The sequence below is a fragment of the Sorex araneus genome, chromosome 1 (genome assembly GCF_027595985.1).
Source record: "Sorex araneus isolate mSorAra2 chromosome 1, mSorAra2.pri, whole genome shotgun sequence".
NCBI classification, from domain to species: Eukaryota; Metazoa; Chordata; class Mammalia; order Eulipotyphla; family Soricidae; genus Sorex; species Sorex araneus.
The window spans coordinates 106,275,923-106,301,564 of record NC_073302.1 but is presented as its reverse complement, the minus strand read 5'-3'; the positions used below and the strand labels follow the sequence as shown (position 1 = coordinate 106,301,564).

The following is a 25,642-nucleotide window of genomic DNA, read 5'->3' as shown; positions in this document are numbered from 1 at the left end:
GGTCGGTGCGCGCCTGCAGGGGAGCCCCGGTGCCCTCACTCCTGGGCACTGCGGGGACACCCCCATCTCCCCGGACGCGCCGGCATCCCGTGCTCCCGGAGCAGCGTCCCCAAATCAGTTTTCCGGGCTCCCTAGCGCCCCAGATGCCCCCCAGAGAGACCCCTTTTACCCCCACAACCCCGCTAGAGGGCTCAGAGCGGCCGCTCTGCAGCACCCCCCGCGCGCGCGCGCGTCCCAGCCGGGCTCCCTGCCCGACGCCTGGAGCATCCGCGCCCGCGCGGCTGGGGCTGGGGCTGGGGCTGGCGCGGGGGCGGGGACGGGGGGCGATCGCGGGCCTGGGGTCGGGTCGGGGGTGCGTGCGTGCGTGCGTGCGTGCGTACGTAGTGTGCGGGGAGCCAGGGGGACCCCGGATCCCGCAGCCCGCGAGGCCCCCCGGGGCGGGGAGGTCGTGCTGGCGCGCGCTGCCCGCGCCCTCTCCAGGCCGGCCGGGGCAGCGCGGGGAGGCCGGGCCCGCGCGCGCCCCCCGCGGCCGAGCCGAGCGCGGGCAGGAGGGAGCGGCCCGCCCCGCCCGGCCCGCCCGCCCCCCCGCCCGCCCCCCGCCGGCCCCCGGGGCCGCCGCCGGCGCTGCCCGCGCCTCCGCGCCCGCCCCTGATTTCCTCGGCGCGGCGGCGGCGGGGACGGGGCCGAGCCCCGCGCGCGCGGGTATTTATTTATTTCCGGGCCCCGGCGCGCTTATAATGGAGCCGCTGTCAGCAGCAGCCTCTGCCGCCGCCGCCGCCGCCGTCCCTCCTCTTTTTTTTCCCGGCAGATCTTTGTTGTGTGGGAGGGCAGCGGGGATGGACTTGAGCCGGCCGCGCTCCTGCTAGAGCCGCCGCGCCGCGAGGAGGAGCCGTTCGCCGCCGCCGCCGCCGCCGCCGCCGCCCGCCCGCCGGCCCCGGCCCGCGCGCCCCCCGCGCCCCCCGCGCCCCCCGGCCCGCGCCCGGCGCCCGGCACAGTCCCCTCGCAGCGGCCGATGTGCGTGGGGGCGGCCCACGGCGGGGACTATGGTGAAATTCCCGGCGCTCACGCACTACTGGCCCCTGATCCGGTTCCTGGTGCCCCTGGGCATCACCAACATCGCCATCGACTTCGGGGAGCAGGTAAAGCCCCGGCCGCGCGCCGCGACCACCCGCGTCCCCCTCCACCCCCCCCCCCCCACAAACACACACAACCCTCCGACCCTCCAGAGCGCAACCTCCGCCCGGGCACCGCCACCCCCCACCCCACCCCCGAGAGTCGCTCCGGCTGCTTCGGCCCCCGGAGCGAACCCGGGCGCCCCGGGGGGCACCGTGGGCATGGGGGTGGGGAGGGGGGCCGTGCGCGCGCAGTCACCTGCTCCGAGGCGCTTCGGATTCTCCGAGCCGGGGGTCGGGTCTGCGGTGGTGGTCCAGGATGACTTTTCCGCGCTCCCCCACCACCCCCAGCCCCCATCTCCCGGCTCCCCACCGCCACCGCCACCACCCCCAACCCCAATTATCTGTTTACCCAGACTTTTACCCCACCCCCCCACCCCGCGCTCGCTGGAGACTAAGGGGGTCCCGGGCGGTGCAGTTTCCCCCACCGACGGGTGCACGGTGCACAGCGGGGCATTATGTAATTGGCGATTATGTAAACCTCAGATCTGTAACTAACATGTAGTTTCTACCGTTCACGTGCTGGGATTTAATTTATTTATCCGGGGCTGCTGCTGCTGCTGCTGGTGCTGGTGATGATGGGAGGGGTGTGTGTATGTGTGTGAGTGTGTGTGTGTGTGTGTGTGTGTGTGTCTGTGAACGTGGCCAACTTGCTTTCTCAGACGCTTGGTCTTATTTTATTTATTTATTTTTATTTTTAATGTGGACAGCCCAGGTATGGATTTAAGGGAGCCCCCGCGTGCTCCCCCCTAAGCCAGCCCCGTTGGCCTTATCTCATTGGGGGCGGGGGGGCGCTTCTCGCCAGCCCCCTTGGACCACCCAGGGAGGGAGGGGGGAGGCACCTTATTGTTTCCTGCCGTTTCGCCCTCGTTGCTTTGCCCCCTGGGCTCGTGGGTTCTCTCCTAGCGGCGTCAGGGCCAACGTCGCGCCGCCGCCGGGTTGGGGGGGAGGGGTGCGGGATGCGGGTGCTGTGAACCCGGGAGGGGTGCTTGGGGGGATGCCGCGGCCGGCCGAGGAGGGGGTCGCCGGAGGATGCCCTCCCCGCGCCGCGCCGGCTGGCAGGTGCTGCCCTCCCTCACCTGCCCGGGCGACTCTTATTTCTCTGCCTCCGAAGTCGCGACTCCCGGGGCTGCTCCTGTGCGCCACGTACGTTGCTTTCTTAGGCCCTTTTACTCCAAAACCGACCCGCGGGGGCTCGGGGAGGCGGCGGCGAGGGGGGCACCACGCGCCCCTCCGGTGCTGGGAGTTCGGAACTTCGCGGGGCGGCGACTCCCCAGCTCCGCGACATCCCGCGCCCAGGGCCGGACGGGGCCTGGGGCTGGCCGGGCAGCGCCAGCAGCGTCGCCCCGTCTCTGCGGACCTTTGTCTGGGAAACTAATTTCCTTGGGTGAAATGTTGGAGCGTTACTGTTGCCACTCGGCCCTCTCCGGGGACCCCCTCCCTCGTGCCCGGCGCCTCGGCCCCGCCCCGCCCCGCCCCGCCCCGCCGCAGCCCCACCCCCTCCCGCCCACTCGCCTCTTGCATAATTAGGCCTGACTTTGGGGCCGTCCTAGAACCCGGGTGTCAGACCCAGGTTACTACACGGGCACACTTCTGATGAGTCAAGTGCGCGGTGTGAACCTTTCTCCTATTTTAAGGCTTATCTTCTTGGCACTGACCAAAGGTTATCAGAAAGCCCAGCCTAGCACTCTGTGTGTGTGTGTGTGTGTGTGTGTGTGTGTGTGTGTGTGTGTACCCCAGCACACACATTCTAGTATTCTGGCTCATAATTAACATAACTGCATGACCCGAAGCTTACCACAGTATTATCACACGTTTGCTTTTATCTCAGAAGAGGGTTGATCTAATGAAGGGTTTGATTTTCGCGTGAAATCCGGGCATCCCATATATATATGGTCCCCAAGCACCCTCAGAAGTAACTGCTGAGTTCAGAGACCAGAGGAAGCCCTGAGCATCCCCGGGCGTGGCCGAAAAATTCAAAAACAAAACATGAGGTTCTCTTTCATGGGGGCACGTAGTGAAACGCTTGCTCTGTGTGTGTGTGTGTGTGTGTGTGTGTGTGTGTGTGTGTGTGTGTGTTGGCCTAGGATCTGATCATTCCTGCACCGGGAGAAAAAAAAAAAAACAACAAGGCCTAAATGCCAGAGGCCTGTGGTTTGTAGTGATGATTCTAAACTTGGAGACTTGGTTTTAGCCTCATGGTGGAGCTGACAGGAGCCGGGCCCTCTGGGCTGTCTTGTGACTCGGAAGCAAGTCGTACCAACAAGTGCTCTTGGAGGGCCTTATCCTTCAACACCACTGTTGAAGGGGGGTGGGCGCAGTTCTCCTCGGGATCTCTGTCTGTCAGTTAGGGGTGAGAGAGAGGGAGGGAGGGAGGGAGAGCAGGGAGAGGGTTTCCCAAACTCGCCGAGCCTCCTGGTCCCCGGTGATAAGATGGTAATTGTTTTTGCCGGTGGTGGTGGGTGAGAGGCCTGCAAGTTCCTCTGACTGATGTTTAGACGTGCAGGGAGAGAACTAGAGCGTGGCCAGGCCTGGGGTGGGGGTGGGGGGTGGACAGGAGAGCGTCTCACTCCAGCTGCAGGAGGAGGGGGGTGTGCGCCGTCTGCGCGTGGCAGCCCGGGCGGGCCCTGCTGGCGCTGGCACCCGTGGGCCCGTGCGGGTCTCTCCCCTCAGCTGTGGGGAGCAGGTGCTCTGTTCTGGCCTGCAGGAGCCGTGATTCACAGCTCAGCGATTTCCTAATCCTCGCTGGGAGGTGACAGGGGAGTCTAAAGGTCAGAGCGGGCCCTGCTTTGCATGCTTGGAGGGTGAACCAGAAATGCACCATTTTCAAAAAGGAAACCTTGGAGGGGGCGGGGAGGCTCCCCAGAGCGGCGATAGCGCACGGGGTAGGGCGCCTGCCTTGCACCCGGCCACTGCATCCCGGATATCAATGGTCCCCTGAGCACTGCCAGGAGATTCCTCCGTGGGTGTAGCACCCCCAAAACCTCTTGGGTTTCTTCCTTCCTTCCTTCCTTTCTTTCTTTCTTTCTTTCTTTCTTTCTTTCTTTCTTTCTTTCTTTCTTTCTTTCTTTCTCTCCTTTCCTTTCCTTCTTTCCTCATTTCCTCCTTTCCTCCTTTCTTTCCTCCTTTCCTCCTTTCTTTCCTCCTTTCCTCCTTTCTTTCCTCCTTTCTTTCTTCCTTCCTTCCTTCCTTCCTTTCTTTCTTTCTTTCTTTCTTTCTTTCTTTCTTTCTTTCTTTCTTTCTTTCTTTCTTTCTTTCTTTCTTTCTTTCTTTCTTTCTTTCTTTCTTTCTTTCTTTCTTTCTTTCTTTCCCCGTCTTGACTTGTCAAGAAGAGAAGGCTCACAAGAGCATTAAAACTGTCCTCTGGTGAGGCTTTTCTCAGGATGCAGAACCCTGTCTGTCTGGGGGCTTCTGGAGGGCGGGATTTACGTGGAATTGTGGCGGAGTGTGAAACACCTCCCCCAGCCCCCGAGGCAGACAGTGCGGCGGCGTGTGTATGACAGCCCGTGAGCTGGGGGGGGGGAGGGCCCGGAGCAGCCTGGCATGGTTCCTCTCTGAGCCTCCGGAGTTCCCTCCCGGCAGAGTCTGCTGTCTGTAGGGCTCCCTGTAATTTCCTAGCTCGGGCAGGCAGGAAACCCAAATATTACGGAGTATTTCTTCTGACAAGACTTGCACAAACTGTCACTTATTTTTCTTTCTTTTTTTTTTTTTATTATGGGCATGGCACTAATTTCAGGGGGTGGGGAAGGGTTGTATTTTTGTTTGTGTTTCTTGAGGCTGGCGGTGTGATGGGACAGAAGAGGGCGGTGCTATTTCCGGCTGTCTGTTGGGGAGGGGGGGGTCACTCCTAGTGGTGCTCAGGGGTCCCTATGGAGCCGGGAATAGAATCAGGGCCTCCTCCATGCAGAGCATGTGCCCGGCCTACTGAGTTCCCATTCCCGCCCCAGGATGGCATTTTAGTTTTCTCTCTCTCTCTTTTTTTTTCTTCCTTTTTGGGCCACACCCAGCGATGCACAGGGGTTATTCCTGGCTCTGCACTCAGGAATTACTCCTGGTGGTGCCTGGGGGACCATATGGGATGCTGGGAATCAAACCTGGGTCGGCCGCGTGCCAGGCAGACACCCTCCCCGCTGTACTATTACTCCAGCTCCTAATTTTTTGTCTCTTTTATCGGAGGGCAGTGTTGAGCTATGCAACAGTGCTCAGGAGCCGTTCCTGGCTCTTTGCTCAGGTGTGATCCCTGGGGATCACCCTGGGACCATATTTGGGGCTGACGCCAGGGCTGGACACATTCCAGACAAGTGTCCTTGCCCTTGCCTTTTTTTTTTTTTTTTTTTTGCCTTTTGGGTCACACCCGAAGATGCTCCTCAGGCATTGCTCCTGACCACACTCAGGAATTCCCTCCTGGCATTCGCCCTTGTATCCTGTATTATCTCTCCAGCCCAGGGCTGCATTCTCATCATGGAGAAGGAAAGCGGTGTGGATGAGAATGAGTGGCCCGTGGTCCTGTTATCTTGGTATCGGGCCCTTCTCAGCTGTGCACGGGGAGGTGACTGCCATGGGGAGGTGGGGCTCGAACCCCGGGCTCTCTCCCGCAAGGCCTGGGCTCTCCGACCCATCCCTCAAAGAGAATGCCCTGCTTTTAAAATCGAAAACACAGGCCCCGGGGACTAGCATAAGAGCGACGACACATTTGTGGGTGCCCGTTCGGGTCGTTGCAGGGTCAATCAGTGGAATCAGCGCCTTCACCCCCAGTTCTGCAGACTCGCTTCTGTTCCCAGAGCCCTGGGTCCGGGCTTCCACTTCGGGCTGCATTGGAGGGAAGGATGAAGGGCCGAGGCGTGACCAGGCTTGTGTGCAGGATCCCAAGGGCGGGCAGGGAAGGAAGGGCAGCGCCCCTGGGGGCCCAGGCCTGCCCACCTGGCCGGCCGCCATCCGGCCTCTGCCAGTGTCTCGGCGCCACTGGAGTTCTTAGAAACTCACTCGTGCATCCTGGCCCTGCGAACCCCCCGCCGTCAGGCTCGAGACGCCCGGGACAGCTGCTGCGGGAAGGAAATTGTGCCCGAGGAGATCATGTCAGAGGAGCCTGCTGAGCCAGATAATCGAATCAAGCCCTGTCTGCTCCCAGCGGCTGGCACGGCTTTGGTCAAGGGGACGGGGTGAAAATATAAGGCAGCAGCCGAAACTTCACCCCGAAACTGTCTCGAAATCCCCGAGGGAAGAGTGTTGGGGGTAGGACTATGGTTTGGTTTGCTTTGAGGGGGTGAGGCTCTGGGCTTACTCCTGGTGGGACGGGGGGGGGGGGGGGACCCTGTGTGATGCTGTCGCTCCGGCCCCTAGATGTGATTTCTAACACAGCGGCTGGGTGTTTGACTCTGGCTTTCCCGGGCTCCCTAGCGCCCCGTTGCTCTCCGGGCCGAGGTGTCGGGCTTCGCTCTCTCTTCCTTTTTGAAATCTGAAGTTGCCGTGAGCGTGGGTGCGGGCTCGGGAGAGGATGCCCTGGCTGCCCTGGGCTTGGTGCCTGGTGTGCTGTGGTGCCTGTCTCAGAGTCTCCTTCCTCCGTAGAAAATGAGGTCACTCGTCTCTAGCAGTCTGCGTCCAGTCAAGGACGTGGTGACCTCCGGCGTCCGGCAGAGAAGTGCTCACCAGGCTTCCCAGCCCTTTTATTTGGGGAAGGGTCCGAGGGGATCGGAGTGGATGGGGGGCACCCCTGCCGTGCTCAGGAGTCCCTCCAGGCCCTACTCAGCACCCGGGGGAGACACTCAGTTGGGGGGAGCCTCGCCCAGTCCAGCTGTTTGTGCTGTCCAGACCCAGGGCCCTCGAGGGAGGGCTATGGGGCACCCGGGTTCCAAGTCGGTCCCAGCAGCCGACCGCAAAGGCTGCGCTGAGCTGTCTCCTCGCCTCCCCCACGTTTATCCCCCTCCGCCACCGTCCCCGTGACCACCTCAATCAGCCCACCACCTCTGGCGCCGCAGGATCTAATCCTGTGGTCGGGAGCCCGGTGCCGGCTGATTGAGGCGGTTTGCTGAGCTCACCGCCGTGCCATCAGGTTCCCCATCCTCAGCCTGCCCGAGACAGCCAGACACTCCCCCCCTCAGGACGGCGTCGCCGAGCTTTCGAGGAATGCAGCTCATTCTTCATTAAAAAAAAAAAAAAGCTGCTTTTTTTTTTTTTTGCCCTGTGGCAGGCGCGGTGGCGTTCTGAGCGGGCCTCGAGGTGTGCTGACATCGCTCGCCTTGACAGCGGCTCTCTTCCGGGTCTGGGCATCAGGGCGGCGGTGGACACGGGCAAGGGGGGAAGATCATTGTCACCGCGTCCTAGGGGAGGGGTAATAAACAATCCTCATTAAGTGCCTGGCAGGCCCTTCTGCACTTCCACAAAGTCAGTCTCGCAGTTTGCAGGTCCCTGAGACTGGGGGGAGGAACACGGCCCCCCCCCCCCACTGAGGCAGCGTTCCGTGGGTGGATACCGGATGGACACAGGCTACTCACAACAGTGTGCTTTTCTTTAACGGCGCAAGGCGGGCGCTGCAGAGGGAAGGATAAACACGCGGCACTCTGCTCCATCAAAGGCTTTCTTCTCCTTACGCCCTCCAGGGTGGGGAGCTCTTCAGTGGGCTTTGGGGGGGGCCACACCTGGAGATGGTTAGGCCACTTGGGTCACTCCTGGCTCTGCACTCAGGAATTACTCATGGCGGTGCTCAGGGGACTTGATGGAATGTCGGGGATCAAAGCCATGCTCCAAAAGTTCCTTCCCTGCAGCGGGTAGGGCATTTGCCTTGCACGCAGCTGACCCGGGTTCGATTCCTCCATCCCTCTCGGAGAGCCCGGTAAGCCACCGAGAGTATCCTGCCCGCACCGCAGAGCCTGGCAAGTTCCCCGTGACATATTCGATATGCCAAAAATAGGAACAACAAGTCTCACCATGGAGTCGTTACTGGTGCCCGCTCGAGCAAATCGATGAACAACGGGGAGACAGTGCTACAGTGCTACCCAGCTCTGCTCCAGGGTCACTCCTGGCAGGGCTTGGGGGCCGTCTGTGGTGTCAGGGATGGACCCCGGGTCACCCTCTCAGTACTTTCTTGGGAATTGGAGCTTATCCTTGAAATTCCAGGTCTTGTATTCTCAGGTGTTCTCAGAATGAGAATGATTGCTGGAAACTTATTGCACATCTCTCTGGCCACTTAAAAATCAACATGTGTAACGTGCCGTGTCACTTTTTGTACGTGTCCATTCCTCTGGGGTATTCAAAACTCTACAGAAATATTTTTCAGCACCAGCCAGTCATTCATTTATATAGAGATGTGTCTGGTCCCTGTTAACTGTGGACTTTGGGGTTGGGGGTTGGGCCACACCTGCCAGTGCTCCGGCGATGCTCCCAGCTTGGTGCTCAGGAAACTATGGAGCGCCAGGGATCGAACCCGAGTCTCCCGTGCGTGAAGTCCGTGCTGCAGCCGGTTGAGCTGAGTGTCCAGCCCATACCAGCCCAGGTACTGACTTTTTAAATGTTCTAATCCAGAGGCATTACCCGGGACTCTGAGAAACAAGAATTCAAATTTCACGGGGACATGAGGACGGAATCCCTTTGAAGGCTGCCCCTGGAGGAGAGGCCCGTAGGCTCCGTGACACGGTGGCCCCGCGCCTCTGAGGATCATGTGTGTTCCAGAATGATTCCAGAGTCCTGTCAGCTCTGTGACCTTGACCCCTGACCCCTCACTGAGTGGATCCTCCTTCAGAAAACTGACTCGAGGCCCTTTGGCGCGCAGGAGGGCCAACTCCATGGCTCTGGTCATGTGTGTGTGTGTGTGTGTGTGTGTGTGTGTGTGTGTGTGTGTGTGTGTGTGTGTTGGGGCGGGGGTCCTCCTTCCTCCTCTCCCAGTGTCCTCCGAGTGGACGGCACCCCAACTGAGGTGTGGCAGAGGGCACCAGCCGGCCTCGTGGAGCCGTCCCAGGCCGCCCCAGGGGGGTTTGCCTTTGCCCTTCCCAGGGCCCAGGGATCTGCTCCCTCGGCAAAACGCCCCTCCGGCCCCTGAGAACATGGCACTTCAGGGAGTGGTTATCTCTGCCGGCCAGAAATCCCCCTTAATCCCGCTTGCCGAGTCCCCGAGGTGATTCCTTGGAGGCGTTCCAGGTCCTTCGGAAACTTGATTGTGTGTCGGGGACAAGGGGGTATTTTGTTGGCAGAGACTCGAGTTCTCCAAACCGGTTCCAGAGGAGGTGGCTCGTCGCCCGAGGGATAGTGGGCCTGGGGGCCTGGGGTGGGCGGGTGGATGGGCAGGCAGCTCCATTTGGGTTTTCGGGAAACGCACTGGTCCTAGCCGGCTTTTCAATTTGTGGTTGTTGGGTCTGCGAGTGCATGAGGCCCGCCGTGAGCGGGGAGCCCCCTACTCACCTGACCTGCCGCCACTCGGGGTCGCGCGTGCATGGGGCTCCTGGTCCTCCCGCCCACTTCGGGGGCCTTGTAGGTCTTCGTCCCCCTGGAAGGAGTCTCCAGCTGGTGCGGGCTTGGCAGACAGGAACCTTTGGCTCTACCTGGAGGGAAATGAGACACTCCCGAGGGCGTTCGGGCAAGGGCAGCGGTGACCGGAAGGAAGGTGGGGTCCACTCCTGGGAGCTTCAGTTGGAAATAAGTGGCAGGAACTGGGGGTGAACGAGATGTCCCTGGAAGACCCAGGGAAGACTCCTGGTGGTTTGGTGGGGGGGGGGGTGGCGGGGGACACGGTGCGTTTAGTCATCCTGCGTGAGTCTCCTTGTGGGGACAGAGATAGCCCTTTGTGGGCCCATGGAATCCAGTACGCCTCTGAATCCTTGCTCTGCGTTTGTTTGCTTCTGCTTTGGGGGGGGAGGAGGGACATGCCTTTGGGTGCTCAGGGCCTCGGTGGTACCCTGGGGGCCACCAGTGCTGGGGATCGAGCCCAGGCGCTCCAGACGGGGAAGCATCTCTCCGTCCATGCTCTGCTTTAATAAGCCTGATGCTGAGGTCTAGGCTGGGACTCGCAGGCGTCCCTGGGTGTCGTGTTTCTCATCTCTCCTTTGGCTGGGGTGAGGCTGCCTGATGCATGCAGGGACCTGGAGCTGCTGTTTCAGAAAGGGGGTCTGGGGGTCTGGGGGTCTGGGGTCTTCTTGTGTCCCTAGAGCTGGGCAGTAGTAGTGTGTGAGGAATCCAAACTAGCGCTACAAAAAGAGGGGGAAACAGCACACACACACACACACACACACACACACACACACACACACACACACGCATGCACGCTGAGTCCTGACATGAGCATTAAAGGGTTTGGCCGGGAACTCATCACGGCTGGAACGCAGAGGCTGCCCACGGAGCATGGCCTGGACCTGACACTTTGATCCACATTGACGCGGAGGGGAGTGACAAGGAACCGGCTTTAATGAGCGGGAGGGACGCTCACCCCCCCTCTCCCCCCCCTCTCCCCCCCCCCATCACGTCCCCCTTACAGCCAGAGTGGTGCAGACTCGGGGCGTCCGTCAGGGCTTCTCGCCCCCCTGTGCTCCTGAAAACCATCCCAGAGTCCCAGGATTTTTAGGGTTTTCTTGCAGGGTGGAGGAAGGAAGGGTTCTGCTGCCCGCCCCTCCCTGTCGAGGCCCGTCTTGCGTCACCTGTGGCCCTGCCTTGCTCCCACGCAGAGGCAACACCAGCCTCTCCCGGGGCGGCTGCAGCTGGGGCAGTTCCTGTCACTCCCAGGCTGCCCGGACAAACCAGTGTTTCTGCGTGGAAGCCGGGCGCGGGCCTGACGTCCGAGGCCCCGCGACGGCCCTGAGCAAGCAGAGGCAGGGCCCACGGCGGGGGGAGCCCGGCCGCCTCCCGCGCTGGCCTGCAGGTCCTGGCTTTCGAGTCTCTCTTGCCACGTCTTCCAGTGGAGGGGCCTTTAAGACTCGAGCTCTGGGGCCTTGAGAGATGCTGCCGCACCTCGGGCGGTCCCCCAGGAGAGATCCGTGAGCACAGAGCCGGGAGTCAGCCTGGAGCACCGCTGGGTGTGGTCCCTAAACCAGGACAGGAGACAGACAGGCTGAGGGCGGGGCCCGGGAGAGCTCTGTGTGCAGGAGAGCTGGTTAAACCCCAAGCTGCAGGGAGAGGCCCTGGGCAGGAGTGCCCCCCAGCCCCGAATCCTGTGCACCCCCAAATAAAGGGGGAGGGCTCCAGCACTAAGAGCCCGGGCTGTGGCTCTGTGTACAGTGCCCACTCTGTCCACGTGGGGCCCAGAGTCGGGCCCCAGCTGCCTAGTATGATCCACCCCAAGGGGGACCCCTGTCCAGCACACCACAGCTGAGTGTGAGCACTGCCACCGAGTCATTGTGCAACCCCCCCCCACACGCATACACATACACATAAACACACATGCACACGCACAGGTACACACACCCACACATATATGTACACGCACCTGTACACATATGCACACACACATGCACAGCACAGGTACACACACCCACACATACACGCACACACACCTGTACACATGCACACACACATGCACACGCACAGGTACACAGACCCACACATACACGCACACACACCTGTACATATGCACACGCACACACCAGGAGCAAGGTGTGGTTCCCGGGGAGGCCTGAGCCCGGGCCCACGTGTCCTGCCTCGGCGGCGGCTGCCTGTGACTGTCCTACTCCCCACCCGCCCTGGTCCCCCCCCCCCAAGGCAGCCCCTGTTCTGGGGGCGTGGAACTGGGAGCCTCGGGAAGCCCTCGGGATACTGAGGTGCGCTGCGCGCTCCCCCTGTGGAAGACGGCCGGGCCTGTGAGCCTGAGGGGCACCGGCAGGGGTGGGCTTTTGCTTCTCACATAAGGCGGCTCTTCATCTCCGTTTGCTGGGCGCGGTATTGATCGTTATTGGAAAGGTATCCATCCTTCGGGTGTCTCGGGCGGAGCGTTTGACCCAGAGATGCCTCGATGTCAAATGCCTGCCGTTAGAGTCCACCCAGTGACAAACCGGCCGGGCCTGCGGTGGGCTGTCTCCTCGGAGAGCGGAGGAGTTCCGGAGGGCTGGGCGAGGGGGAGTGGGTGCTTCTGGCTCCAGGTGCCACTTGGGGCCAGGCTGAGGTCAGGAAACGGATGGTCTTGCTTGGATTCACTGTAACATCCTGAAGGCCATGGACCCGGCTTGGGTGGTTACAGTAGGAAGTTTCACAATGTGTCTGTGTTAGCAGAATTTACTGTATTGTAGGGAGGGGGACACACCCCGGAGATGCTCCGGGGTTACTCCTGGCTCTGCATTTAGGAAGGACTCCTGGTGGTGCTCAGGGGACCATATAGGATGCCGGGGATTGAGCCCGGGTTGGCCACAAGTGCCTTCCAGCACGGGCCATACCTACTGTCCTATCTCTTCAGCCCTTGTATCACTGTCACTGTCACTGTCATCCTGTTGCTCATCAATTGGTTCGAGCGGGCACCAGTAATGTCTCTCATTGTGAGACTTATTGTTACTGTTTTTGGCATATGGAATATGCCATGGGTAGCTTGCCAGGCTCTGCCGTGCGGGCTTGATACTCTCGGTAGCTTGCCGGGCTCTCCAAGAGGGGCGGAGAAATCGAACACGGGTCGGCTGCGTGAAAGGCGAACGCCCAACTGCTGTGCTATCGCTCCAGCCCAGCCCTGCCCTTGTATCAGAATTAAAAAATAACACTGTAAACTAGAGGGAGAACTTGTGGGGTTTGATAAGATCTCTCTCTCTCTCCTCTCTCCTCTCTCCTCTCTCCTCTCTCCTCTCTCCTCTCTCCTCTCTCTCCTCTCTCTCTCTCTCTCTCTCTCTCTCTCTCTCTCTCTCTCTCTCTCTCTCTCTCTCTCGTCTGGGGCCACACCCAACGGTGCTCAAGTCTTACTCCTGCCTCTGCACTCAGAGATCATCCTTGGTGGGCTTGGGGGACCCTATGCCAAGCCCGAGTGCAGGTTGGCGGCATGAAAGCGCCCTGCCCACTGTACCATCGCTCCCACTTCAGGATCACTCTTTAAGGAAATTTAAAAAAAAAGGAGAAATGAAGAGTATGGTGGGTGATGTGAAAAACTCTTTAGAAGCTCCGATGAGTTACACCAGAGCAACAGCAGCTGAGGCCAAGATCGAGAAGCTCCCAGGTGAGGCGGAGCACACCTCTAGAAGACCACAGAATATGGGGGAGAGTCTGAGGAGAAATGAACACACACACCAGAAAACGATGGACGTGCTCAAGAGGAGCAATATAAGACTCCTCGGAGCCCCTCAGGAAGAGGAAGGCAGACCCGTTGGAGAACCAATAGCAAAAAAAAAAAATCGTCACAAAGAACTTTTTCGAGTTGAGGAATGCGGGCAACCCTCTCCAAGAGACCAGAAGGGTCCCAGCAAAAATAGACATAACCAAGACACGTGTTCTGTAGCACAAGCCAGAGACAGAATATGGAAAGCAGCAAGAAGGAGCTTACAAAGGAAAGCCCGGGAAATGGGTCCCAGATCTGTCAGATGAGCCTCGTCGAGCCAGAGAGAGTGGAGGGAGCTGGTACAGAGACCGCCTGAAAGGACAGGCGTCAGGAACCCTCTGCCCTGCTGAGGGTCCTCCAGACCTGAAGGGACAGTGCAGAGCTTCTCCAGACACAAAACAACGTTAGGGAATCCATAGCTTTGAAGCCAGTTTTGCAGGTAGCATTCAAAGCGCTTCTTTATTTTTTTTCTTTTTTTTTTCTTTTTGGGTCACACCCAGCGATGCTCACGGGTTACTCCTGGCTTTGCACTCAGGAATTACTCCTGGCGGTGCTTGGGGGACCATATGGGATGCCGGGGGTCGAACCCGGGTCGGCCGCGTGCAAGGCAAACGCCCTACCCGCTGTACTGTCGCTCCAGCCCCTCAAAGCGCTTCTTTACAGGACAGGACAAACATCTCAGCATTTGGCCTTGAGTCTGGCACTCACTCGTGGCAATTACGGTTACCCTCTACTAGATGAAGAAAAGTATGTTTACTCAGAGCTTGCTGAGGGCTTTTATATTTTTTCAGTATGAATTAACATCTCATCTATAGTGAATGTTCTATGATCTGTTTTTTTTTACATCCATAGAAATTTAAAAAAATTTTTATTTTGGGGCTGGAGCGATAGCACAGCGGGTAGGGCGTTTGCCTTCCATGCGGCTGACCCAGGTTGGATTCCCAGCATCCCATACGGTCCCCTAAGCACCACCAGGGGTAATTCCTGAGTGCAGAGCCAGGAGTAACCCCTGTGCACTGCTGGGTGTGACCCAAAAAGCAAAAAAGAAAAAAATTATCTTTATAAAGTTGCTATAAATATTTATAATATTTGATTACATTTAATATTCAAACACCTATCCCACCGCCATTACACCTTCCCTTCACTCTGTTTCAAATGTTTCCATCCCGACCCCCAAACCCTGGCCCCAAAGCAAAACCAAAATAATTTATTTTGTATTGCTTGTTCTGAATAATCTGCTAAAAATGATCCAAAAAAGGGTTTCTTAGTGGAAAATGTATGAAGATTGTTGCATTTCACCCAGGATCCATTAAGCCCTTCTGAAAGAGATTAGTAACATGTTGTCAAAGGTTGAGCCTTGTGTGCTTATAAATATATACATATATATGCATATATGTATAAATAAGTTTCTCCCTAAGATTGGTTACCTTTGATCCATAGAAATTTTTATGAGAATCTTTTACTTACACAGATACTGAAGCAGAATCTCGAATACAATATGTTTCTTTTTTTTTAATTAATAGTTTATTTTTAATTAGTGAATCAACCTGAGGGTACAGTTACAGATTTATACATGTTTGTGCTCATGTTTCTCCCTTACAAAGTTTGATAACCCATCCCTTCACCAGTGCCCATTCTCCCCCACCAGTAAACCCAACATCCCTCCCCACCTCCCCAGTCCCGTCTCCTCCCACCCCACACTGCCACTATGGCAGGGTATTCCCTTTTGTTCTCTCTCTCTGATTTGGTGTTGTGGTTTGCAATAAAGGTGTTGAGTGGCCATTGTGTTCAGTCTCTAGTCTATATTCGGCCCGCATCATCTTTCCCCCACATGACCTCTAACCACATTTTACTTGGTGTTCCCTTCTCTGAGTTGCCCAGAATGAGAGACCAGCCTCCAAGCAATGGAGACAACCTCCTGGTACTTATTTCTACTATTCTTGGGTGTTAGTCTTATATTCTATTATTCTATATTCCACAGATGAGTGCAATCTTTCTGTGTCTGTCTCTCTCTTTCTGACTCATTTCACTTAGCATAATACTTTCCATGCTGATCCACTTATATGCAAACGTCATGACCTCATTCTTTCTAACAGCTGCATAGTATTCCATTGTATAGATGTACCAGAGTTTCTTCAACCAGTCATCTGTTCTAGGGCACTCGGGTTTTTTCCAGATTCTGGCTATTGTAAACAGTGCTGCAATGAACATATAAGTGCAGATGTCATTTCGACTATACTTTTTGGCTTTTCTGGGATATATTCCCAGCAGTGTCGAATACAATATGTTTCAATTTAAAGCAAATATTCCCTTTCACAGGACAAAACACCTGTACTTTGATAGGCCAGATTTTTCCTCTTTAAGTTTTCTTAGTTTGTTTCTCTCCTACTAACTTTCACATTTGTAGGGCTTACCTATTTCATGTAAACCCTAAAATGTATGAGCACAGAATTTTCCATAATCTTTAAATTTATATTCCTTCCAGAATTTTTTGCTATCAACCTGTCATTGGTTCACAGTGTTGTGTAATTTCAGGACGTGAGCTTGATTCGTCTATGTGTGTGTAAGGCAGGGGAGGTGCTTGCCTTGCATGTGGCTGATGCAGATTTGAACCACATATGGTTCCCCCGCCACCCCCACCCCACCCGGCACCACCAGGAGTGACTCCTAAGCATAGAGCCCAGAGAAAGTCCTGAGCACCTCAGGGTATGGCCGCATAAACATAAAGACAGACAAAATTACTCCCGTCCCCCTGAGCAATTCCTGTGTGCAGAGCCAGGGGGTAACCCCTAAGCATTGCTGGGTGTGGCTCAAAAGAGCCATTAAAAAAAAAAGAGATCTCTCCCATGTTCTGGGGTGGGGCAGAGAAATAATAAGAGAACAGCAAATGGCCCAAGCCATCCGAATGGAAGATTTTGTCAGTGCACCTGAATTTCTTTTCCTTGGGACACCGGTGGAAGGAAGCGCGCTCCTGAGGGTGGGTGTGGTGTTGGAATGACGGATGCGTGAAAAGTGGGATTAGCGGTATCATAATCCCCATCATATTTAATGCACCTCAATAAATAAACGGTTTAAATGACTCACAAAGACAAAAAAAAAAACTAATTTGATTTCATTCCTCTTCATTGTAAAAAGGAAGGAAAATAAATGTATGTATCAGCTGATCATAAACTCTCTCTCTCTACACACACACACACACACACACACACACACACACACACACACATTTAAAACCAGAATTGTGACCTCTTCCCACCGCCCATCCCAGGCAGACTCCTGGGTACAAGGCTGCCCTGAGCAGGGGGGAGAGCCCAGTCCTGGCAGACACCATCAATGTAGGGAGATGCCTGTGGTGGGGGCGGGTGTTGCCCTGTCCCGAGTCACGCGATTGTGTCGGGCAGGTGTGCCCACCACACACGGTGCTGCTCGACGCACAGCAACCCCAGGCCCTGCTGTGTGGTACCCGGGTTCCAGAGAAGCCCTCCGGAGTCTGCACGTGGCATTGGCCCACCAAGGGGCGCCTCCCTCCCTCACCCCCCCCTTTGCTTGTTTAAGTCTCTCAAAGCAACAGGATGCTGAGACTCCTCAGAAGGCCTTTCACTCAGAAGGGAAAGAGGTTTTTAAAAGACCAGAGATCAAAGGCGGAGATCAGCCCCACCCAGCGTGTTATTGGACTGTGAGGGGGCCTCCGGGGGCTCATTCCCCGGGACCGGAAGGATGTTCCTTGCTGGGTGTCCCTTTCCTTTCGGGGAGCAGGTCCCGGTCTCGGGGAGACCTCGGGGAGACGTGGGGGGAGGACGTGCAGGGCCACGCTGCTGTCACTGGCTCAGGTTCTGGGAAGATCCGAAGCAGAAGCACATGCTTCGGGGTGGGGTGGGGGCGGCTGGGGGTGGGTTCAGGGGGGCCCCCGAGCCTGCCAGGGGAGCTTGGGGAGGGAGCAGTGTGGTTGGCCTTCCCTGGGCGGGGCCCTGCCCTGGGCACTGGAGGACGGGGGTTGCAGTCAAGTTCCCCGTCCTGAAGACCTGCCATTGAGCCCCCATCCATCCTGGTGCATCACGGGGGCCACCTGGTTCCCGCTCAGGGTCACGCTCAGAGACACGCTAGGTGGTGGCAAGAGAAAACGTTTTCTTTTCTACACTTCTACACCTAGACCAGATATGACTTCATGGTGTGTGTGTGTGTGTGTGTGTGTGTGTGTGTGTGTGTGTGTGTGTACACGCACGTGCAGTTTTTTTTTTTTAGTTCATATCAGGTTTTTTTTTATAATAAATTTATTTATTTTTAATTAATGAATCACCATGAGGGTACAGTTACGGATTTATACACATTTGTGCTTATGCTTCCCTCATACAAAGTTCGGGAACCCATCCCTTCACCAGTGCCCATACTCCACCACCAGTAAACCCAGCATCCCTCCCATCCTCCCTAATCCCATCTCCCCCCACCCCACCCTGTCACTGTGGCAGGGCATTCCCTTCTGTTCTCTCCCTCTAATTAGCTGTTGTGGTTTGCAATAAAGGTGTTGAGTGGCCACTGTGCTCAGTCTCTAGCCCTCATTCAGCCCGCAACTCCCTTCTCCCACATGGCCTTCGACTACATTATAGTTGGTGATCCCTTCTCTGAGTTGCCCTTTCCCCAGAATGTGAGGCCAGCCTCCAAGCCATGGAGTCAACCTCCTGGTAGTTGTTTCTACAGTTCTTGGGTGTTAGTCTCCCACTCTGTTATTCTATGTGCCATAGATGAGTGCAATCTTTCTATGTCTGTCTCTCTCTTTCTGACTCATTTCACTTAGCATGAAACTTTTCATGCCGATCCACTTAAATAAAAAATTCGTGACCTCCTTTTTTCTAACAGCTGCATAGTATTCCATTGTATAGATGTACCAAAGTTTCCTCAACCAGTCATCTGTTCTAGGGCACTCGGGTTTTTTCCAGATTCTGGCTATTGTAAACAGACACACGTGCAGTTTTTATGTGTGCATATGTGTGTGTGCACGCACGGGTGTACATGTGTATGTATCTGTGCGTGTGTCTGCATGTCTGCATCTGTGTACATGTGTGTGTGTGCATGTGTGTGCGTCTGTGTGTACTTGCACGTGTGCAGGCGGTTGTGTGTGTGTCCACGTGTGCGTGTGTGCGAGTGCTCACCACACCCAGCTGTGCTCAGGAGCTGGTCTGGGCTCTTGAGTGGCTCCTGGCAGTGCTCAGTGGCATCCCGGCCTGACCCCGGGCGTCTTGCTCTCACCTGGGAGCGAGCACCGGCAGAGCTCCTCGGAGGCCCACTGCCCTCTGGGGCTCCCTCCCCACCCCCGTGCTCCCCACTGCCTTGACCTCTGCTGACCCCCAAGGGCAGAGGCACAGGGCCCTGGCCCAGCCCTCGTCCCAGGGCCAAGTGAGGCTGGGCACAGATGCTCTGTGAAGAGCCCCAGGTGCCGCGGGGGCGGGGCGGAGGGAGAGTTGCTGAAGCCCGACTCAGACCCGGAGCCTGGGCCCGGCCCACCAAGCTTTCCCCCCCCGGCACCGCCCAGCCCCAAGCTCACGTGTTCTGTGTTTGGGCCACACCTGGCAGTGCTCCGGGCTCGCGCTCAGCCTGGCTCGGTCCCCCGTGTGGCACCAGGCATGCAGCTAGGGTGGGTGCTTGCGGGGCCTTCCCTGCCGCACTGTCTCTCCGGGGCCTCCCTGCTAATTCTTTTTTATTTTTTCCCTCCAACTTCATTGTTCTTTCCAAACCGATGTGCGTGAAAACGTCTTTAAGGTGACAGGTTGCAGGCACCGCTCTCTACGGAGCGAACAGTCACCGGGTCCTGGCCCGTGCCCAGCCGCCACCTCCACAGGCACGTTCTGAAACGTGGTGGTTGGCATTTGCACCCGGCCCGGTCTAGATCTGTGAATGCCTGTCGCCTCTCGGCCCCTCTGACGCACCCTCGCTCCCACTCCCTTCCCGGGCCTCGTTCCTGTGAGGGGGCTCAGGGGCAGCCTGGGTTCTTGGCCAGTCGTCTTCACCCTCTGCTGAGTCGGTGACTCCTGTGTGTGACCAGGACAAAACGTGGGGGCTGGACAGGGCTGCGGAGGGGGCTGCAGGGGGGCTGCAGGGGGCCCTGGCGGGGTGGGGTGCCGCAGGAGGAGGCTGGCAGGCCTGAGCCCCGCCCCCCCATCCCCCACTGCTGTGGGTTTGGGCCTGGTGCTGGTGTGGTTCCTGCATTTCACAGGCGTCCGGGCCAGATGGGTGCCCCGAAGTGTTGCTGTTTCCTAACCGGGTCACTTAGACTTTGTTCCTGACCGACGGCCTCGACCATGGTCTGGAGCCAGGGACATGGTTGGGCCTGTCTCAGTTCCTGGGACTTGGCTCCTGGCCACCCCGGCCCCTTTGCTTTGTTCATCTGGACACGCAGGTGAGGCCAGGCCTGTGTCGGCTTTCTGACGTCAAGGGCACTCGAGCCCCTCGGGGCAGCGGCTGCTGGTCACCCCCAGACCCTGAGGGGTGTGTCGATGTCACGGGTGGGAGTGGGGGTGGAGCGCCCGGCTGGCCCACTGTCTTCTCGCTCGTGTTTATTCCCGCCTGGCTTGTCCCCCTGCTGGCCCCCTGGGGACCTGGCCGGCTGGGCTGGGCAGAGATTTGTCTTGAGCCAGACGCGGCAGGTGAGGGCGGGTGTGTGCTGAGCACAGAGAGAAAGAACAGAGCACTTGCCCTGGGGTCTCTTAAAGACGTTTTCAGATTGAGTTAGAAGAGCAGGCTGGAGGCAGAGCACAGTGGGTAGGACATTCGCCTTGCACGCGGCCGACCTGGGTTCGATTCCTCCGTCCCTCTCGGAGAGCCCGGCAAGCTACCGAAAGTATCTCGCCCGCATGGCAGGATCTGGCAAGCTCCCCGTGGCGTATTCGATATGCCAAAAACAGTAACAACAAGTCTCACATGGAGACGTTACTGGTGCCCGCTCGAGCAAACCGATGAGCAAACCGATAAGCAACGGGATGACAGTGACAGTGACAGTTAGAAGAGGGGGCTGGAGTGATAGCACAGCAGGTAGGGCATTGTGTACGCAGTCGACCCTGGGTTCGATTCCCAGCATCCCATGTGGTCTCCCGAGCACTGCCAGGAGTAATTCCTGAGTGCAGAGCCAGGAATGACCCCTGAGCATCATCAGGTATGACCCAAAAAGCCAAAAAAAAAAAAAATTAGTTAGAAGCTTTGGAGCCCCCAAAGATGCTTAGGAGGCTTTGGGGGAGGGGCCTCCAGGACATTCTCGGCCAACCCAGCCGCAGCTCGTTTCGGGACCCAAGGCTACAGTGCTCAGGTGACTGTGCAGAGCCAGGGATGGAGCCAGGCGGCATCTCCCCAGCCCCTGCTCGGGGATGCAGCAAGAGGCCCGGGAGGGGCCGGGCACTGTCCCCGTGCAGCCGAGACCTGGAGGCGCAGAGAGAAGAGCGGGTTCCAGTGGTGGGGGGCATCCCCGAGTGCTGCGTGATGGGCAGAGACCAGGGCAGAGACCAGGGCAGTCCAGGAGGGGTCAGGGCCTGCAGAGACCAGCCACGAGGCCAGTCAGGGCCCGGCCAGGCCAGCCAGCCTCTGAGCAGACAGCTCCACCATGGGCGGCCGGTGAGGGAGCCGGGAGTGATGCCAAAGGCCCAGAAACCGAGTTAGAGCTTCCTGGGGTACCCGCCAAAATGGGGCCCACCTCAGTGAGCTGGGGTGGACGGGGGCCACAAAAGTCGGTGGGGCCCTCTATCCCTCTCTCTCTCCCTCTCTCTCCCTCTCTCCCTCTCTCTCTCCCTCTCCCTCTCTCTCCCTCTCTCCCTCTCTCTCTCCCTCTCTCTCTCCCTCTCTCCCTCTCTCCCTCTCTCTCCCTCTCTCCCTCTCTTTCTCTCTCTCCCTCTTTCTCCCTCTCTCCCTCTCTCTCTCCCTCTCTTTCTCTCTCTCTCCCTCTCTCCCTCTCTTTCTCTCTCTCTCCCTTTCTCCCTCTCTGTCTCCCTCTCCCTCTCTCTCTGTCTCTATTTGTCTCTCTCTCTTTCTGTCTCTCTATCTCTCTCCCTCCCTTTCTCCCTCTCTTCCTCCCTCCCTCCTTCCTTTGGGCACTGTAGTTTGCACCGCAGATGCCGAAAGGTTACCATCTGTCTCCTCTCACCTATTCTAACCCTGACCAGCGCGACCCTTCCCAGCCATCATTGCCATCCTGGTCCCTTCTCCGTCTTACCTCCCCTCTGCCCCCACCCCCCACTTGTGGTTGATTCCCACCACCGACCAGTCCTCCTACTCCTGATTTTTCAAGGTTTTATTCACCCGCCAACACACACTCATGCAGGGAACTCAGGGCTGAGGGCTCACAAGCCCAAGAGCTTTGGAGCTCCGAGCACTGGACGCAGCGCTGAGGGTTGGTTCACCGCCCGCTCTCCCGGCTCTCCCGTCCTTCTTGGGCTTCGGTCTCCGTGGCCGGGTGGGGCGGGGTTTTGCCAGAATGCCATGCTCTCTGCATGACCATCTCCCTCGCCGTCAAAAACCGAAACGCTTTCTTGTTAGTTCCTTGTTAGTTAACACACCCGGCAGTGCTCAGGGCTGACTCCTGGCTCTGTGCCCAAGGGCCACTCCTAGCAGTGCTCAGGGGGGGTCGGATGTGGTACCCGGGCATCAGCTGCGTGCAGGGCAAGTGCCCCCCACCCCTCTCTGTACCATGGTTCAGGCCTCCCCCCCTCTAATTGCCTCTTGGATGACGTCAGATTTCAGCACTTGGCCCAAAGGCAAACAGATTTAGGCCTATTTGACACAGGGGCACATCAGGACTTGGGCGGTGGAGGGGGTGCAAATGGATCCGCATCATCACTGTGCCCTCAGGATAGTGTTACCGTTGGCCCAGGTGCCCGGTGACGGCAGAGATGCCATCTGGCCGTGCCGTGCCGGGCGCCCGCTGCACCCGGCCTCCTCTCTGTTAAATGTTTACTATGCAAACAGCAGGGCGCGGGCCGCCGTGTGAGGTTCCTTTTTTGGCTCGGCGTTGGGTTTTTTTTTTCATCCTGTCTAGAGCGTCCAGCCTTATAATTCGTATGCTTCCCTTAGAGTACATCTCCCTACAGAAACGCGGTTATACGCCGTGGTGTGACTTCTAAGCCACCCCCACCCCCCCATATATTATTAAAATCCTTCCTCGGGGCTGCCCAGGAGGCAGGGCCGACGGCAGTGGCCTTGGAAAACATGAGTCTTCGCTGCCTCTAAGGACGGTGGTTCCATCACAGTGGACGGATGGGGGGGCAGGGGCAGGGTGGGGGTAGGGGGGGCTCCAGGCTTTGAATCCGGGTTCACTTACCGGCTGCTCACGAACCCACAGAGGGCTGCTTTCGAATGGAGAAGCGGGGCTGGAGTGAGCGGTGGGTGAGGTCTGGGCCGGCCCTGGGACGGGGGTCTCTGGACACCCCTGCAGGCCGGGCAGACCCCCCCGTGTGCAGCTGTGTGTTCGAGGGCCCGGCCACCGCGTGGCTCCTGGGGAAGGTGCTTCAGCCCCCCCACCCCGGGGGCTGGAGATCTCCTCGGGCCACTGGGAGGCTCGTGTCCACTCCTGGGCCTCCCAGTCCTGCGTGGCCTCTGGGGGTGTGGGGGGGGCTGCACAGACGCCCAGGGCAGTCTCTGAGGCTCCCAGGAGCCCGTCGTGGCCTGCTCTGGCCCTACGCGTGTGGTCACCCCTTTCCTACAGGGAAGCCCCAGGGCTGTTGGCTGAGGCCCGCCCGCCGCCCGCCTGGGGACAGTGTCCCGGGGCTCAGACGGGTAGCAGCTGCATCACAGCGCCAGGGAGGGACTCGCCTGCTTGGGGGAGTGGGCTCATCCCAGCATCTCTCTCTCTCTCTCTCTCTCTCACACACACACACACACACACACACACACACACTCACTCACACACTCACACACTTACACACTCACACATATGCTTTCTCTCCCACACTCCACGCATGCACTTTCACACACACTCACATACACACTCTCACACACACATATACACACATGTTCACATACACACTCATATACTCACACACTCTCACGCACACACATATACACACACTCACACAGACACACATTCACACATACATACACACTCTCGTGCACATACAAATATACACACATTATCTCTCACACATGTACACACACTCACACATTCACTAATACACAGACACTCTCACACATACTCTCACACATACACTCATCCTCTCTCTCTCTCTCTCTCTCTCTCTCTCTCACACACACACATACACACACACACACACACACACACACACACACACACACACACACACTGACCGGTAAGGGCCCATCTGCCCTGAGGAAGCTCAGGGTTACTGAGCAGGGGTGGCGGAGCTTCTGTCAGCCGGGCCGTGCGCCCTGGAGCCGGGCGGTCTCAGACTACAGGCCAGTCCCCATGTGCCCCGGCCACGGCAGCTTGGGAGGGAGCCGGGTGCCCGGAGCCGTCCCCGCTGGCCGGGTTACAGCCTCCCCTCTCGTGCCCTCCTGCCGCGCTGTCCCGCGCACAGCCGGCAGCTGCATCGCGCCCCTCTCCCGGCCGAGGCTCTGGTCTGTGGTCTAGGGAAGTGGACCCCGAGGCTTCCCCGCCCAGGGGTCAGGGGCGCTGCCCTCCTCCCCACCCGGGGGTCTGTTCTGGGCGGGGCGTGGGGAACCCGAGGGGCAGACTGGCCTCAGAGCCACAGGAGCAACGTGGGAGACCCCACACCGGTGCTCCCTGCCCTGGGCCGCCTCCCCTCAGTCCTCCCAGGGAGACTGGGCGAGGGGACGCAGCTCCCGGCCCCTCGGGGGCTGCAGCCGGCCCTGTGGGATGGCCCTGGGGACAGCCTCGCCTCTCTGCTCTGGGGCCCGGGGCCTGGCGTCAGGCTGCCTCTCCCGCCCTCCACCTCTTATCCGTGCGGCCGGCCCAGTCGGCTCTCTGGCCGCTCACCCTGGCGCTTTTCGGCACCTTTCCATAAGTCAGGAGCCCGAGTCTCTACGGACCATTGTGTTTCTCTCCCCCTTCGGGCAGTGGGTTTCCAACTGGGTTGCCCGGGTTTCTGCCTGGATGCATTTCTCCCTTTTCCCAGTGGCTGCAGAGAGAGAGAGAGAGAGAGAGAGAGAGAGAGAGAGAGAGAGAGAGAGATGGGGAGAGAGAGGGAAAGAAAGAGAGCGAGAGAGGGAGAGGGGGAGAGAGAGGGAAAGAAAGAGCGAGAGAGGGAGAGGGAGAGGGGGAGAGAGAGGGAAAGAAAGAGCGAGAGAGGGAGAGGGAGAGGGGGAGAGAAGGAGAATGAGAGAGGGGGGAGAGAGAGGGAGAGACAGAGAGCAAGAGAGGAAGAGAAAAAGAGAGGAGGAGAGAGGGAGAGAGAAGGAGAGGAGAGAGGGAGGGAGAAAGGGAGAGAGAAAAGAAAGAGGAAGGGACAAGGAAAGAGGGAGAGAGAGAGCATGATAAACGGAGGATAAGAGGGATAAAGAGAGGGAGAGAGGAGAGAGGAAAAGAGGGAGAGAGAAAGGAAAGAAAGAGAGAGGGGGAGAGAAGAGGAGACGGAGAGACAGAGGGGGAGAGAAGGGGGAGGGGGACACATTCATCCCCACCCCAGGCCCCGGGCTCTGCCAGCTGGTGCCTGCTGCATCTCGGTCTCCTTAGCTGCACATCTGCCCCCACCTCCCCTGGGGCCCGAGGGCAGGGCCGGGCTGCCGCCCTGGGGAGCATGAGGAAGGTGCAGGGCTGGGGTGAGACGCACACAGGGCCCTGAGCTCAGCGGCCGCGTGTGGCTTCCCAGCATCTGCGTGTGTGACGTGTGCGTGTGCACGCATGTGTGTGTCTGTGTGGTACACACTGCATCCCGTGCTTAGCAGCTGCTGCGTGCTCGGTGCAGGGTCCTGGCTAACAGCCGTGCTGGGTGGGGGGGCCGACATGCGGCGTGGGGAACAGGAGCCGGCCCGGCGCGCAGCCTCGGGAGGGGCTATCTCTCCAGCCCACCGTCCCCTCCCTGTCTCCTATCAGCAAGACACATCTGTCCCTGGGCAGGGGAGAAGCAGGCGGGGGCCGGCCATCTCCTCCACTCCCTGGGGTGTACGCGCTAATCTTGGGGGCCCCACCCTGCGAGCCGCAGGTGTAGACGCTGCCCCCTGGGGACCCCGATGCTCAGAGTGTCATTAAGCTCATGTCAGGGCTCCCTGGAAATGGTTATTTTTATTTTTTTTTATTTTATTTTTGCTTTTTGGGTCACACCCGGCGATGCTCAGGGGTTACTCCTGGCTCTGCACTCAGGAATTACTCCTGGCG

General features: G+C 58.3%; 1 protein-coding gene across 1 annotated transcript in view; it reads left to right on the top strand.

Moving 5' to 3' along the window:
* Positions 1-617: 617 nt before the first annotated feature.
* ANKH (ANKH inorganic pyrophosphate transport regulator) overlaps positions 618-25,642 on the top strand; it is a 102,210-nt gene continuing 77,185 nt past the window's right edge. Inside the window, exon 1 of the mRNA XM_055130459.1 lies at positions 618-1,139. Coding sequence (XP_054986434.1) covers positions 1,044-1,139 — 96 coding nt within the window. The 5' untranslated portion in view covers positions 618-1,043. The remainder of the gene's footprint in view (positions 1,140-25,642) is intronic.